Source organism: Monodelphis domestica, chromosome 2, assembly GCF_027887165.1.
Source record: "Monodelphis domestica isolate mMonDom1 chromosome 2, mMonDom1.pri, whole genome shotgun sequence".
NCBI classification, from domain to species: Eukaryota; Metazoa; Chordata; class Mammalia; order Didelphimorphia; family Didelphidae; genus Monodelphis; species Monodelphis domestica.
In genome coordinates this window covers 120,033,685-120,049,384 of record NC_077228.1, presented here as the reverse complement: position 1 = coordinate 120,049,384, position 15,700 = coordinate 120,033,685, and the positions used below count along the sequence as shown (strand labels likewise).

General features: G+C 40.1%; 1 protein-coding gene across 2 annotated transcripts in view; it reads right to left on the bottom strand.

The window, feature by feature from the left end:
* Positions 1-15,700, bottom strand: part of VASH2 (vasohibin 2) — a 52,969-nt gene that overhangs the window by 26,658 nt on the left and 10,611 nt on the right. For both annotated transcript variants that reach the window (XM_007481366.3, XM_056815906.1), the window contains exon 2: positions 2,673-2,761. In XM_007481366.3, coding sequence (XP_007481428.2) covers positions 2,673-2,761 — 89 coding nt within the window. The remainder of the gene's footprint in view (positions 1-2,672; positions 2,762-15,700) is intronic.

The following is a 15,700-nucleotide window of genomic DNA, read 5'->3' as shown; positions in this document are numbered from 1 at the left end:
TAAACAGGCAAGTAGATAACACAGTGGATAGTGTGTCAGGCCAGGAGTCAAGAAGATTCAACTTCCTAAGCTCAAATCTGGCCTCAGACACTTCCTAGCTATGTGATCCTTGGCAAGTCACTTATCCCCACTTGCCCAGGTTCCTTGTCTGTAAAAATGAGCTGGAGAAGGAAATGGAAAACCACTCCAGTATCTTTGCCAAGAAAACCCCCAAAATGGGTCATGGAGGGTGAGACATAAATAAAAAAGAATTAACAACAACAAAACATCTAAAGTGAGGGATTTGGACTTTATTACCTCTAACATTCTCTTCTAACCATAAATCAATGATCTACTTCTATGAGATAGCTTCTGAGGCTCCTTTCGTTTCTTTTATTCTGCTTTTTTTTTGCCTACATGTAGTTTCTGAAAGCTAGTGTTTATCACAGTGGCAAATTGGGCTACTGAGAGTACTTGGGAGGGCTCTAGGAGGAAACTCTTTGGAAAAAAATGAAAGCTTCAGTCAACTACCATTTATTAAATACCTACTATTTGTCAGGCACTGTGTGAAAACACCGAGTAGTATTTTTGGATGGAGCTTCCCTACACTTGTTACACAATAAGGGATTTCTTTCTTCTCACCTATGGGCAGATAGGTAACCCAGTACCTACAATATTACCAGTTGTCTTCCTGAGTTCAAATCCAACCTCAGACACTTACTAGCTAGGTGACCATAGACAAGTCTATTAACCTTGTTTGCCTTCATTTCCTCAGCTATAAAATAAGCTGGAGTAGGAAATGCTATTAATCTACAACTCCCTAATTCTGTACTTGTGTAGTTGATTTTTTGAACCTAAGTGCAAAAAATTTGCATTCATCCTAATTGAAGTCTATTTAGTCCATGCCTAGTCATGGTATAGGGGTAATCCTGGGTTCTTAAAAGGTATGGGGGTTTCTTTCAGACTGGAAAAGAGGCAGCTAAATGGCTCAGGGTATAGAGTGACAGGCCTGGAGTCAGGAAGACTTGGATTCAAATATGACCTCTAACACATCCCAGCTGGGTGACTGTGGGTGAGTCATTTAACTTCTATTTTCCTTAATACTAGAGAAGGAAATGGCAAACCAATCCTGTATTTCCACCAAGAAAACTCCATCTGGAGTCACAGAGAGTCAGACACAACTGAATCACTGAAAAACATCAAATTGGAAAAGCTTGGAGTAAAGGTCTAGTGATAGTTTGTGTGGATGGTATCCTAGGACCAGCCTAGGGCCAGTTCAGTTTGGAAAGGCTTATCATCAGAAATTTGATTAGCAGGTAATGGTTATTTCTTTTGGCCAAAACGGCATTGCCTATGAAGGCATTAAGTGTAGAGACCATCCCAACAGATAACAGTAATGGCTAGTATTTATATAGCCCTTTAAAGTTTGCAAAGCAATTTACAACTACCCTCTCATTTGATCCTTAGGGAGGAGGCCATCTAGGTGGATCAGTGGATATAATGCTAGTCAGGAAGCCCTAGTTTCAAATCTGACCTCAGAGACTTACTCAGTGAGGCATTTAACCTTGTTTGCCACAGTTTCTTCATCTGTGAAATGAGCTGGAGAAGGAAATGGCAAAGCACTCCAGTATCTCTGTCAAGAAAATCCCAAATGGAATCATGAAATGTAGACATGATTGAAAAAAATGGCAGAACAATTACTATCCCATTTTACAGATAAGGAAGTTGAGGCAGACAGAGATCAAGTCATACAATAAATGTCTGAGACTGGATTTGAACTCAAGTCTTCCTGACCACTAACCACTAAGCAACTTAGCTATTTTCAAGTACTGAAGTTAGAGATTTCACTTAATTAATTATGGCCCACTGTTTCTGTTGAGATATTTTTGTTTCCTAATTCTGTCACCTGACACATTAATGATCAGCCCAAATATTTGTTAGCACCAAACTTGACCAGCATGCTATCTCTGCCATTATCCAAGTCCCAATAAAATGTTGAAAAGGACAGGGTCAAGGAAAGATCTGTAGGGCACTCTACTAGAGATCCCTTCCAAGTTGACACCAATCCTTGAATTGCCATTCTTTGCATATGGTGGTTTAGCCAACTCTTGAGTTCACCTAGGCCTCACCTAAGGACAGGGATGGCTCTGGATTTTATACCTGCCATTCTGGACCAGTTTTTCACCAGTACAGAAGAGCTATCAACTTCTAGTTCCTTTCATTCAGAGCTGTCCATTCTCTACAGCAAATGATGGGTTAACTCCCTCTGCAATTCTGAAAGCCAAGGATGGGACTAAGTAGTAAACCCTAAGGACCACGGACAGATCTAGAATAAAAGCAGAAGATTAGAAAGGGGAGATTAAAGAAAGAGGAAATCAGGAAGAATAGAAGAGGAAGAAAGAAAGGAGAAGAGCCCATGGTTTAGAAAGGTAGAGGATCATCAACAATTATCTCAGGAGTGCCTCAGTGAAACTCGTCTCTAATAACCTACCCCTGACCTGAAGGAATAAATATTTTACTTCAAAATTATATTTTCCTGAAGTGTCAGTGAATCCAATTAGAGGACCCATGAGGCTTCCTTGGGACCCGACCACCAATTTCCGTGAAGCCCTTCTTTAACGATCAGAGAGCCTTTCACCTTCTTCCCTTGCCCCCTTGCTCAGCAGGCTCGCAGGCCATGGTCAGAAGGATACTGTAGAGTCTTCATGTAATTCTGGATTGCCTGAAGCCATTCCGGGATTGACATGGATATCCTGTAGTTTGGGACTGGGGGCACTGAAGGCTGTAGAGAAAGAAAGAGAGATACAAAGGAAAAGAGAGAAAAATTGTACCAAAAGACAACACTAGTGTTGAGCTCTCAAGCAAGAGACAGAAATGGGGAGCTTCTGAATGGGATGGGAAGGTCACTGCTTAGGAAAAGGGGCTAAGGCAAGAGATAGAAGGGCGTGGCCTGAGATCAGAAGTGAAAAACTTGTGATGATGCATGCTGGGGAAACCAGCTAAGGGAGAATCAATTAAATCCACTGACAGATTTGGTCCAGTATCTTTGAAGAGAGAACTTTTCATTGGCAGGTCTGTCAACAAGGAGAGAAGGAAAAGGTAAGGCCATGCATCTCGGAACCACGATGATCCCAGACTCAGAGACAAGAGCACATAGGTATGTGACTTCTACACAACAGCAAAAATTAAGTACATCCTTATACAGCTGGGTCAAAAGCAAGCTATCCCAGGACTTGGGATATCATCACATCACATCACAAAAGAGGGCAAACAGTGAAAGTTCCCCCATATACCTGTTCTAGCCCTACTTTCTTCAATGAAGCCCATTTATTTATTTATTTGTTTGTTTGTTTGTTTGTTTTTTTACCCTTATCTTCTTTCTTAGAAATCAACACTGTGTATTGGTTTCAAGGCAGAAGAGTGGTAAGGGTTAGGCAATGGGGTTAAGTGACTTACCCAGGGTCACACAGTGAGGAAGTGTTTGAGGCCAGATTTGAACCCAGATACTCCTGTCTCTGGAGCTGACTCTCAAGTCACAGAGCTACCCAGCTGTCCAAGCCCAATTAATTTAAATAATCAATTAATCAATCAATATTTATTAAGTGCTTGCTATTTAATAACATACCAGTTCTTGGGATTCTTTTTTTGTTGTTGTTATATAAGATATTTTAGTGTATTAACATTTAAAATATGTGGAATGTGTGACAGAGGCTGGCATATCCATCAAAGAAAAACAACATTGGCATGGTAGTGAAAACATTGCTTAAAGAAATAGTTCCTAGATATGGCATTCCAGACACCATAGACTCAGACAGGGGAAGTCACTTTACATCTAGCATTTCACAAGAAGTATATAAGTCTTTGAGAATAAAGGGCAATTTCCATAATGCGTATAGACTAGAAAGTTCAGGACAGGTGGAAAGAATGAATAAGGAGTTAAAAACCACGATAGCTAAACTCTGTGCTCAAACTCATTTTAAATGGACAGAGGTTCTTCCACTTGCACTGTTCTATCTGAGGACGAAACCCAGAGGAGACTTACATATTTCCCCATATGAGATATTGTATGGACAGTCAGTATGGATAGGAAGGACTGCTAAACCATCTTATGTTTCCATGCTGAGAGGGGAATGCCAGTCAAACACCAATTTGTCACAGATACAGGAGAGATTGGAAGAACTGAGAAGGCTAGGACTTCTAGTGCAAAGGGTCTCACTAGATTTCTCATTATATAACATCAGACCAGGGGACAAAGTATATGTGAAAAATTTTACCAAAGACAAACCCACAGAGCTCAGATGGATTGGCCTGTATGATGTAGCTCTCACCACTCCTACATCAATCAAAGTAATAGGAAAAGATTCTTGGTTTCATGCATCTCATGTTAAACATCACTACACCCATGATAACATGCCAAAAGACAACTTAATGGAAGCCCAAGAATTCATTCAAACACAGATGCCCCAAGAACAACCCTTGATAAACACAGAGCCCACGAATCCAACAAAATCACACAAGAAGAAGTAGAGATATTAAGCAGAGACAGAGAAACCAAAACAGAATAATGCCCAACACAGATAGTATAAATTTGAATTACTTAGATCAGGGAGGATTAGAGTAGCCTGTGAAACACAGGAGAAGCGGTTTCTTGTGGAACCTGGGAGTTTATTTGGGTGGATTTAGAATCCCTTAGAATTAGTAAACATATATACAAATCTCCATCTCAAGCCTAGACTAAAATACCATTAATCTCTACAATCAACCACAAAGGAATATTATAGTTGCCTTACTATCACACATTAAGAAAGATACCTATATTCATTACAAAAAAAAATCTCACTTGCACATATGAAGATGGCACAAACATCCTGCATAAAGTTTCACTCATGCATCAACATATTCACTTTTACATGCACACACACGTTAATCTTACACACATGCATGATCCTATAGTTCCAGACACCTGAGATCGTCTTTCAAGGTGAGACAACAGGCAAGTATTTATCCTATAAAGGAGAAGGTATGGGATCGGTGACAAGCTTCAAGCAATACCAAAGGATGGAAGACACACAGACAACTGGAAAGAACTTTGAATCAAAGACATTATGGGGAATGAACTTCAGGAAAATGGGTCATGTAAGATTACTCGCCAATCACATTAATTTCACATATAGGGAAGTGCATCCACATACACATTGAAATCTACACAGGAAGAATGAAAAATAGATCTTCAGGCAACAGGAGAAGAGGATTTCCTGAAGAGGAATAAGTATGCATTCACCATGACATATTTAGAACATGAACAAATTTCACACTGACATTAGGGGCTATGCTGTAAATAAGGACAGCCCATAAATTGTATATCTGTAGACAGATCTTTAGTACCAGAGGATATATATATATATATATATATATGTATATAACATGTAACATATGTACATGTGTAGAAAACCCAGACATGTACATAGATAGCATAATAATGATCTAATCCACTAACATAGATATAAAGGAAAGAGTTAAAATACTAACCATTAACAGAAAGGGACAGAGTAGTTTAGGGTGGAAAAGGGAATGTTATAACTAGAGAGGTAACATAGGGACAGAATAAATCAGATTTCATTTAGATACAAGTTAATATATATATATATATACATATAATTGTTATGAATTGTTACATTGGAGTTAGCATTACATAAGGCATAGATTAGTTCAATTTTACTTAAGAGTTAAATTTTATTTTGATTGCAATAGGAATAACCTTTGTATTAAGAAATTGTTATATTGTAAACTTTGTTGGCACATAATCCTAACCCTCTTCCCACAACTCAGTCTTAGCATGAGATAGGAACTTAGATTAGCAAATAGACAGATTAGGATAAGATTTATTATTTTGGGAGGGAGGAGGTTAGATGGGAACAATAAGTAATATAGATAGATTAGAATAGACATAGAAGGTAAGTAACTGGCATGGGCCAGGGTGGTATCATGTGAACAACAGGAAATGGAGGATTTGTGACAAGTGCTAGGCTGAAGAGTGTGTGAAACTGATTACGTCGATGGGGAAGGAGCCCCAAGGGATTGGAATCTTTTTTTTTAAACCCTTACCTTCCATCTTGGAGCCAATAGCTCCAAGGCAGAAGAGTGGTAAGGGCTAGGCAATCGGGGGTCAAGTGAATTGCCCAGGGTCACAGGGATTGGAATCTTAAGGAGGAGAAGACTCTGGCTGGGAGAGGAGTTGGTCTCAGTCTTGAAAAGTCGAAGAGAGAAGGTGGAAAAAGACTTTCTCCTGAGGGTTACCCACCTTTCCTGCTGGTGATTGGAAATCTTTTCCCCCAATATTTCCCAATTGAAAAGACTATTGAAGAGGAAGCCTGAGAAAGACATTTTAAATCTCTGACTTTACTTCAGCTCCTGTTGCCCTGAGTCTGAACTGTGGCCAAGGGGCCAAACCCAGGATAAGTCAACCTGACTTTCTCTCAGGGGGCTCAGGCTGCCAAGGCCTGAGTTCCCCCCAAACTTGAGGAGGGAGGAAAAAGGACTTTACATAGGGAGAGGGACCCCCTTTTCCCACTTTCCTTTCTCATTCTTTCCCTGCTAGTTATTCTTTGTTAACCCCTGATTGAGTTGATATTAAAATAGCTATTTGTTCCCCAAGCTGTGAATCAAGTGTGAGTGGACAGATCAAGGGGAGACCCTTTGGCCTGGATTAGTGGAGGTGGGACAAGAATGAATCTGGGAGCTTTAGCAGCTTTAGCAGCTTTAGCTAAGGAGAGAAGGCAGAAGGGGGAAAATCTTCAAGCCCCTTCCCCTCGCTCTGAGCCAACCTTAAATATCAGCTATCTCCCCTGAACCTCACATTGAGAAGGGGGGTCTCCACTCTTCTCCTCTCTCTCCATACTGATTTAACCACCCCAAGAATACAGATGAAAATAAATGTCTGAATAAAAAAAATCTTCAATAACTAGCATAGATTGTGGGGCAAGTTGGGATTTTTCTTATATTTACAGTGCTTAATACTCCATCAAGCACCAAATCCCACACTCATCTGCTTGTTGATTGGAGTTAGAAGGAACCTTAGAGGTCATCTAATCTAACACAAACTATTTTTATAGAGAAAGAAATTGAAGCCTAGAGAAATTGAGTAATTTGCTTAGTCACACAGGTAGTGATTGTGAGGTAGGATTTATTTTTTATTTATTTTCAAAAAACTCTTACCGAGAGTTTTTTTTCCCAAGAATGTATTGATTCTAAGGCAGAAGAGTGCTAAGGGTGAGGCAATGGGGAGTGGAGAGACTTGCTCAGGGTCACCCAGCTGGGAAGTGTGTGAGGCTGCATTTGAGCCTGGTCTTGAGGCTTGGCTCTCAATCCACTGAGGATCTAGCTGCCCTGAAAAGTTGTCTTCTGTGAGGTGGGATTTAAGTCCTGGTTCTCTGACATCAGAGCTCCACCATTTTTTAATTCTTGTCCCACTATTGTCTTCTTCTTATTCTCTGATTACTTAGTCTATCTTTTCCTCCGTATGACTGTGAGCTCCTTGAAGGCAAGGACCACATCTTACATTTGTGTTTCTACCTCCCAGAGCACTTAGAGATGTTATGGTATTTGAGGCAGCTGGGGAATGTTTCCTGCCCCTACATCTTTTACATTTTTGTTCTCTTGTTCCAAGAAAAGTTAGAAAGGGTCTCTTTAGATAGTCTCAAGCTCTGGAGGTCCCTCGGGCTTCCCATTACACCTCATTACTTTGCCATGTCTGCCCATCTCCAGGTTCCCGTTTCTTTACTAGTCAACTGAGTGTACCTCCTTGGATGTCTACCATCTACCTCTATCATGGTGTATAATTGAAAATCTGTTACCCTAAAAAAGAACTACATTTCCAGGGAGCCCACTGACTTCCTGTCATTATGTACTTCCTGTAGACAGAGGATTTTAGTGAGTGGGCGGTCCTCTTGGGCCTCTTTCTTGGGCTTGCAGCCAGTGTGGTTGTGGTGGTAATCTAAGTGTGGGGATTTTAAATGAGCTGATCAGCCATGGGCACATAGTCTTTATTTTGTATCCTCTTTATTCCTTGATTTCAAATGATCATTAATAAATCTCCTAAAATATTTTATTTTTATTGTTGCACATTAATTTTAAATTTTACAATGGGAAGAATGCAGGAGAAGACAGAGGAAAGAAAATACAAGGTTCTTTAGGGAATCTGAAATCTAATCAAGGAGACAGCACACACACACACACACACACACACACACACCCTATTCAGTCAAATTCAATTTAATCCAATAAACAGTGGAACATTCAGTAGCCTTACTAAGATAATTGCAGATAGTGGATATAGAGCCTATATTTGTACAGTACATAACAGGCAGTAAGATGAAGTCATTAACCACAAACCTGCCCAGACAGCAAGGAATAGAGTAGGAAGGAAATGAAAACTTTACCTGGAGTCAGAAAAAGCTGAGTTCAAATCTGACCTGCCATTCACTTGTTGCGTGATCTTGGGTAAGTCAGAACTATTGATTGCCTTAGTTTCCTCATTTATATAATGGGGATAATAATAGCACCTACTCTGAAAGATTGTTATGAGGGGCAAATGAGATAATAATTTTAGCGCACTTGGCAGAGTACCCTACACACAATGAGTGCTATATAACGTTAGCTATTATTATTATAGTATGTACCATTATGAATGTGTCCACATGTATGTATACATGCATATATTGGTAGATCATTTAGCAAACCTTTAAAGCACGATGTTGATGGTAATTATTATCATTATTTTTCCAGGGTGTCTTTTGAAATTCTCTATAGTATTAACAAACAGTCAATCATATTAGATCAGTACTTTCCCCTGAAAATTGCATTGATAGATTTTATATTTACTTATAGGGGTACATTTCCTCTAGATAGACTATAAGCTCTTTGAAGAGAGGGATTATTTTATTTTTTTGTAGTGCCTGGCACATAATAAATAGATATATAATAACTTCTTGTGGAATTGGATGGCATAAACAGTGGAAAGTGCAGTTTTTGGAAGGAAGGAAGGAAGGAGAGTAAAAGATATGCTTTGGGCCAGCATGTGCTAATTCTATTGGATAAGTTAATGTTTCTCATTGAGGTATCCATTTCAAAAACCTCATACGTGGCAGGCCCCTTGGTCAGGGTGGTGGAGGGACATGATAGAAGAGTTGAATGATCTCATCTTGTTACAATTTACACTGACATCTGGAACAACAGGCTGGAGTTCAGAGGCAGGACTAACTTCTCAATTAGTGTTGGAAGGTTCCCAGGGTAAAGGGATAGGGCTATTTTGGGAACAGCTATCTCACCCTTGTTGGGAAGAAGATGACTAACTATGTCCCTTTCCCTTACTACAGGGAAACCCTCTCTTTGCCCCAGTGTCCACCCCAGAGGGGAGGATTTCACAAGCAAAACCATCCCTGAAAGGTTCTTTTCTTGGTATTTTGATTGGTGCTCTTCATAACTAGGAGAAAACATGAGAGAGAGAGAGAGAGAGAGACAGAGAGAGAGAGAGAGAGAGAGACAGAGAGAGAGAGAGACAGAGAGAGAGAGAGACAGAGAGAGACAAAGAGAGACACAGAGAGAGAGAGAGAGAGACAGAAAGAGAGAGACAGAAAGAGAGAGAGACAGAAAGAGACAAAGAGAGAGACAGAAAGAGAGAGAGAGAGAGAGAAAGAGAGAGAGAGAGAGAGAGAGAGAGAGAGAGAGAGAGAGAGAGATAGTAGTTGGAATTTGGAGGTGAGAAGGAAATGGAGGAGAGGCTGGTGGAATTGAGAAGAGGAGAAGGTATCTGTTTCAATGATCAGAAAGATAGGAAATTGAATCATCAGCTCATAAGAAGACACAATGGTGGGCATTGATGTTTTTCATTAATATTCTTTTCATTGACAGGTGAGGAGAAATCAGAGATAAGTAACCTGCTTTGGTGTCCTGTCCTGACCCCATGACCAGCCTGAACAAATTGCTGAGGAGCCCAGCTGGTGAAGAACTTTATTTCTAGGCCTCCAGATCTCACCTTCTGTTTCACCAGCTGCTTACAATACTTGGGTTCTCCAGGGAGAGTGTGAGGGGTGCAAGTGGACAGGAGGTGCCATCATTTTAAGGCATTGAATCCTTACCAGCTCCTGAGACCCATGCAATGATGACCTAACTGCTTATGGTAACCTAGCACTGGTTCAGCCCAGAGAAAATCTTTAAGTCCTGAAGAAATTTTTGTGTTTTTACGACTCTGGTAGTGAGCACTATTAACTGATTCTGGGTTTAGACAATAGCCTATTGGCCAATGATCAGTGAGACACCAGGAAAAGACCTTGTACTGGAAGTCAGGAAACTCCTATGAATTATTAATATTAGAGCAAAAATGGGGCGCTTTGAGGTGATGAGGCAGAAAAGGATGCTAAAGATTCCCCTGTCTTGAACAGTCTTGGATCTGCAGGAAATCACTGCACTGAACGTCAGCTGATTGCACCAACTTTTCTGCCTTTATATTTAAGGGAATTAGATATCAGGAAGTGGATGAATTCATCTTGGATTAAATAATAATAGTGAACCTTTGGAAAGTACCTTAAGATCAGCAAAGCACTTTATAAGTATTATCTCACTTGGCTCCTCATAACAACCCTGTGAAACAGGCATTATTATTAGCTCCATTTTACAGGCAAGTGAGACAAAGGTCTATTAGTAGAGGTAGAGACAGATCATGACTTGACCAGGAACACACAGCTGGTGAATGTCAGAAGCTGGTTACAAATTCAGGTGGTTTGATTTCTGGTGTATCCTGTAATTCCCATACTGTCTCCCTGCCTGCACAAATATGACTGGTGAGAATGAATAGAAAGAATGCAAAGAGACAGAGATTAGTCAAGGCAGAGAGTTCCCTTCCTTGGGGTTACCCTCCTTCCCTTCACCTTGTGTTGTCCTGGTGATGCTTGAAGGCATTTGTTCAAAGTGTCAGAGCTGGTCCAGGATCAAGACTCATAATCATGTCTAAACCCACACACAGAATTAGGAGAAGGGATCTGTGATCAGAGCCTCTCTCAATTATATCCATGGAACTGATTCATGATAGTCCAATCCTAAAGAAGGGTGCCTGGCTATGGACACTGGGCAAGCAACCCTACCTTGCTGTGCAATGTCCCTTGGGTCACTTAAAATCTTAGTTTCTCAATTTCCTCACCTGTAAAATGGGTAGATGAATTCCTTCTCAGGTAGCAGGGTAACTCAGAGAAACCATAAGAGTAAGTCACTGTCAAATTTTCATTGAGAGCATTTAAACCTCAGGAATCAGCCATCATAACAAATTAGGATTTGGTTTATTTAGATTACCTAGACCTAACACTAATGCAGATTAAACTTTAAAGTGTATGTACGTACAGCCCTGCCCCACAATCTGGTTGTTAAACATTAACCAGCACCCCTCCACACTTCCCTCCCTTCATGACTTGAGTTTAGCAGAGCAGAAAGCTCAGGCAGTGAAGTCTCCATCAGCTTGGGAGTGACTGTAGGTTACTAACAACAGACATTTATGTGGTGCTAGTCAGGAAGACTCATCTTCATGAATTCAAATCTAGCCTCAGACCCTTACAAGCTGTGTGACCCTAGGCAGGTCATTAAACCCTGTTTGCCTCAGTTTCCTCATTTATAAAAATGAGCTGGAGAAAGAAATGGCAAACCATTCCAGTATCTTTGCCAAGAAGACCCCAAATGGGATCACAAAGACTCAGACAGAACAGAAAACAACAAGTTATGAACAAACTATGCAAACCATTACCTAGTTTAATCTTTGAAATAATACTGGAAAATGAAAGGTAATGGTGCCAGCATTCTGTAGTGTGGGGGGTGGCATTTTCAGGGGATACTTAAGGAAAAGGGGAAGTGACTCCTATTGCTTATGGCTTGAAAACTCTTTGCAAGGATTCTGCTTTGGGGAAGAACTGGCTTAGCTCTGAAGGAAGTTGCTGACCTAAGAGAGCCTTCCAGATGGAGTACCGGCTGTACCTATCCAGTAACCCAGGAAATCTTGGCATTTTTCAAGTGTTCCATATGCATTACTCAGTGGCTGGAGGGTCAGGATAGGATAATTTTGATATAGTGTTTTTGTTTTTCTAACATTATTGTTAGGAAATTATCACATGATATTACTGCAATGTGAAATGATTATGATAGCTGGAACTTAAATATGCCTGGCACTGTGCTAAGCAATGTACAATTATCTCAGTTGGTTCTCACAACAACACTGGGAGATGGATGGTATTATTAGCTTCATTTTACAGTTGAGGAAACAAATAGGGGGTAAGTGACTTGGCCAAGGCCACACAGCTAGAAAATATCTGAGACTGGATTTGCATTCAGGTCTCTCGTGATCCAGGCCTACTCTGTCTACTTTATAACCTAGTTGCCTAAACATATTGTATGTCATGATCATGCTTGGTAACTGCCAAAGATATCTTTGATGACATAGTAATTCAGGTACAGTCTAGACTACATATGAATGAATTAAAAAGGGGTTATTATGCACCTACTATATACCAGGCTTGATACTGTGCTTGATGCTGGGGATGCAAAGACAAAAGTAAGACAGTTCCTGCTCCCTAGGGAGCTTATAATTTAACAGGGGTAGCTAACATATATGGTAGATGATTGATCAGAGGTCTGGGGAGTCACAGGGATGCTTAATGGAGCCATAAGTAGTTATTGTCAAATCTTTTTATAGGGGTAATGGTAGTATTGATTTGATTACTGTTCCTAGAACAAGAAATGGGAAAGAGGTGAGAGTCAAATGCTAAAGGAATAGCCAGAATTTCAGAAGACAAGATGGATAGGTGATGGGGAAGCTAGGTGGCTCAGTGGAATGAAAGCCAGGCTCAGACAGGAGGTCCTGGGTTCAAATCTAACCTCAGATTCTTCCTAGCTATGACTCTGAGCAAGTCACTTAACCTCCATTGCCTAGCCCATATCTCTCTTCAGCCTAGGAGCTGTAAAAATAATATGCAGAAACTGTAAAACTAATAGGCAAGAGATTAATTTAGGTTATAAACTAATTTAGATACTCTGCTTGTTGTGCATACAAAGTATCTTCAATTTATATAAGTGAAGTGAAGCTCATAAGTGAACTTCTCTTCAGGGCCAGGTGTAAGGACACTAAAGAGACTCTTGTTATATAAAAATAAAATATTTATTGAAAATATAATAATAAAAAAGAATTTCTAACTCTAAGGGATTCCAACTCCACCCAAATAAAACTCCCTGGTTGCACAAGGAATCACTTCTGTTTCCACAGTCCTCACTGATCCTTCCTAATCTGACTAACCCAAATTTTTACTATTCTAAATAAACAATTATTATCCTTATAATTCTTAACTTTATTTCCAAGTTATAAAAATAAACAAAGGTTAGCTGGCTGAGCCTTAGCAGACTCAGAGTTCAAACCAAAAACCAAATATTTCTTTGGTCTTCTCAGATATAAACACAATTTATAAAATAGCAATAGATAGTCACTACTGTTTCCCAAGTTGGAAAAAGAAAATACTTATCTCCTTCAGGTCTTTCCCTCCTTTCCTTCTACCTCAGATAGGAAGGGGAGGGAGAGAGAGAGATTACCTCATCCAAGCCCTCAGAGAGAGTGTAACTGCCCACTATCTCCCAGAGAGTAATTATCACAGAAAAACCATTAAACTGTCAACATTTGAAACTGACAATGTCTCAGCTCTTCTTCAAACTCCAATTCTTTCTCCAGCCAGCTTGTCTACTTCTTATCTCTAAACCAATATAACAAGACTTAATTTCTAATATCATCCTTATAATTTCCCCCTTTGAGCATATGGAGAGAACCAATACACAGTATTGACTTTAAGACAGAAGGTAAGGGTTAAAAAAAAAAGATGGATAGGTGGATGGATGGATGGATGGATGGACATAACAGATGGAATGTGAAGGAATGTGAAGGAAAGGTATGGTGGTAATACATGAGAATAGACATTAGTACTTTATAAAGATAAAAGTTATATTAATGCAAATTATTATTATTCTCTAAACTCAGACAGCAGAAAGAGGGATGCTCTCTGTCATAAATTGGAGAGAAGAAGGCAGGACTGAACCCCAATGAGAGCTTCTTCAAAGAGCAGAAAGCCATTTCCTTCCAACCAGAAAGGAGCCCAGTACATTCTTGTCCTAAAAGTCATTGAGAATGGATGTTAGAAGGCTCAATTTAATTGGCCCTAATAATAGCCATTTTCCCAATCACACCCTCATCCTCTTTGACTCTGAGTAGTTCTTCATTGCAGATAATTCTCCCAGCCTGCAGCAATTAAATGCTAATTGAAATTAGGAACCGGTTGCCTGGCCCCTTTCCCCTTACCTGACCCCTTAATATTACAATGTAGTGACAAACTCAAATAGAAAGGAGGACCATTAATCTACACACAAGGATCCCTGTGGGCTGCATATTTACTTCGTTTTAAATAATATTAAATATTAATTATTTAATAAATAATAATTATTATATTTTATTATAATATAAATAAATAATAAAAATAAAAATGATAATTAAATAATAATAAATAATATTATCTATACTTTATTGTATTTTTATTTTGTCATATAATTCTAATTATATTTTAATCTGGTTCAGGCTGAATTTGGGAATGCTGTGAACCACATATGGCTCTGCTGCCCTTCAGGATGCAGCCCAGCTATCTGAGGCACTTCCTAGAGGTGCCCATCATGCAACAAATCTCAACTCTGGGAACCTGCATCCATGAGCTGGAAAAGATAGCTGGGCTATCCAAAAGATTGAGAATTTGGGGGTCTGATCAGGGAGGCCTGTAGAACTGGGCATAAAAAAGCACATTGGGAAGAAGTTCCAACTCCCCGCAGTCTAGTCAAACACAAACTTGTTGGTTGGGAGAACATGGAGACAAGTGATCTTAAGGTTAATTGGCATGTGAGTGGGGGATGCTTTTGGGAAGGGGAAAGAGCCTTCTGGAGAGCTGGGTTCAGTTCTGGGGGTCAAGTTCTGGGGGTCATGTTTTAAAAAGTCCATTAACAAGCTGAAGAGTATTTGGGAGGAAGTAATGAGGATATTTGGAAGGCTTTGAAAAGAAAGTCTTTAAGCTGTCCCTATCCTGAGAGAGAAAATGAGAGACAGAGAAGAGTCATCTCTGGGAGTCTTAGAGGGCAGCTGGAGGATGTCCACTCTGACCACATGCTCAGGCTAGACAGAGCAGTTAGGAATCTGAGCCTCTGACAGAGATAATCTGAAAGCAACTGGAGCTGGTGCCACAGCTGCTGGCAGAAATGAGGCCAAGCCAAACAAGCAACTGAGAACAGGGAAAGGTTGAAGGAATGAGTAGCCCTAAGAGGAATGGAGGTGGGGGTAGGAATAGACTGACTACAACAAACTGACTGCAAAGCTCTCTACCTACTGGACACCACCCAGTCACACAGAGCTCACCTGTCGAAAATATGAATGATCTTTCATTGTATTCTTAGATTCCATCAATGGAAACGGTGTCCTAAAGGAGGGCAGTGATGGTTCTGAAAGTCCTTCCTTGGAGGCTATTAACAAGCTGAAGAGTATCCAGGAGGATGTAATCAGGTTGGTGGGGGGATTTGGAAATGAAGCCATCTATGAAGAAGAAATCCCTGAACTAGGGATGTTCAGAGTGTAGAAGAGATGACTGAAGGCAATGGGGTTGTAGGGGTA